General features: G+C 35.0%; 1 protein-coding gene across 1 annotated transcript in view; it reads left to right on the top strand.

Moving 5' to 3' along the window:
* The first annotated feature begins 396 nt into the window (after window positions 1-396).
* LOC108570504 (inositol monophosphatase 1-like) overlaps window positions 397-1,242 on the top strand; it is a 3,251-nt gene continuing 2,405 nt past the window's right edge. Inside the window, exon 1 of the mRNA XM_017932373.1 lies at window positions 397-547. Within this exon, the coding sequence (XP_017787862.1) occupies window positions 488-547 (60 nt within the window). The 5' untranslated portion in view covers window positions 397-487. The remainder of the gene's footprint in view (window positions 548-1,242) is intronic.

The following is a 1,242-nucleotide window of genomic DNA, read 5'->3' as shown; positions in this document are numbered from 1 at the left end:
AAAAACCGAAATAAACGATAAAAAAGTTCTGTACGCATTTTTTTAAATTTATTTTTACGTTCACAATGATTTGTTGCATTCATTTTATAAATAAAAACTATCGAGCATTAATTTTTATTTGACATTTTCCAAACTTCATCCTTTAAGCATGTTGTTACGATTCTATCAAATTTCAATGTTCCCTGTACACTTTAGTTTTGTATTAAAAAATTTCTCGTGTAAACGTGAAAAGTATCATCGATTCTCATTTTGAGATCATCGCGAAACATTGTGTGAATCGGGTTTCCTGCGAACCGGGTCGCCACTGTCGCTTTCGTTCACGAACTTCAGTGACTGTAGAACCGCCTTTTAAAACCAGCTGACAAGATGTTACGTCAGTTAGTCGGTAGCCGTTGCCATTGTCCATACAACTTTGTTGCTAGTGTCGGTTATGACAGGATTGTAAATTCGTGTTTTTTTGTGACTATTCCGTGTGCTTCGATAAATCATGTCTGATCTGGACGAATACTACATAAGTGTCCTTCGATTAGTGAAGGAAGCAGGCTCGGTAACTAACGTTTTCTTTGATGAAATTTAACGGAAGCAGCCGTGTAACTTGTTTGAAGTATCGAGTTATTCTTGGTTAATAGCGGGTTACGTTTATCGATTTTGCACGCAGCTTCGGATTTCAATCAAGTCGTTATCCAGCAAACATTCTGCTTTCGTTATAGACGCGCCATTCTAATAAAATTTCATGCAATATTAACGTAGCACTGTTCGATGTTTAGTGATGAATTTTAATGATTGTTTTGCAGTCATTTCGACGTGATATCAATACTGATGCAAACTTGATCGATGCAATCACGATCGATTAACGATATAAGATTATTGTTCTTTTAGTATATTGCGTCTATCTTTGCTAACATATATTTTTCGTAATAATGCTGCTAATTCATAGACGCGATTGTGTATTTGTTTGGTTTCCAGGAAGCGAATGCTTCAAGCTGGGTGAAATGATACTTCTGTCATGCTTTGTATTACGCCGATTCTATACGGCTTCTATACTTTATAACCTATAATTTTTAATGCTCGCGTATTGCAGGTGAACAGTAGTCATTTCACAATACCTGAATGAGATGAATAATTCAAATGTTGAATCATTGTTTATTTTTCAAACGAAACTAGATCAAGCCTTTAGAAACGGAACTTTTAGGAGCTATATAGTCATTATCTAAACACAATAAAACGAAGATACAGTTTCTA

The sequence above is a fragment of the Habropoda laboriosa genome, unplaced genomic scaffold, assembly GCF_001263275.1.
Source record: "Habropoda laboriosa isolate 0110345459 unplaced genomic scaffold, ASM126327v1 scaffold84, whole genome shotgun sequence".
In the NCBI taxonomy this organism is placed as follows: Eukaryota; Metazoa; Arthropoda; class Insecta; order Hymenoptera; family Apidae; genus Habropoda; species Habropoda laboriosa.
This window is presented reverse-complemented; position numbering and strand designations above follow the sequence as displayed.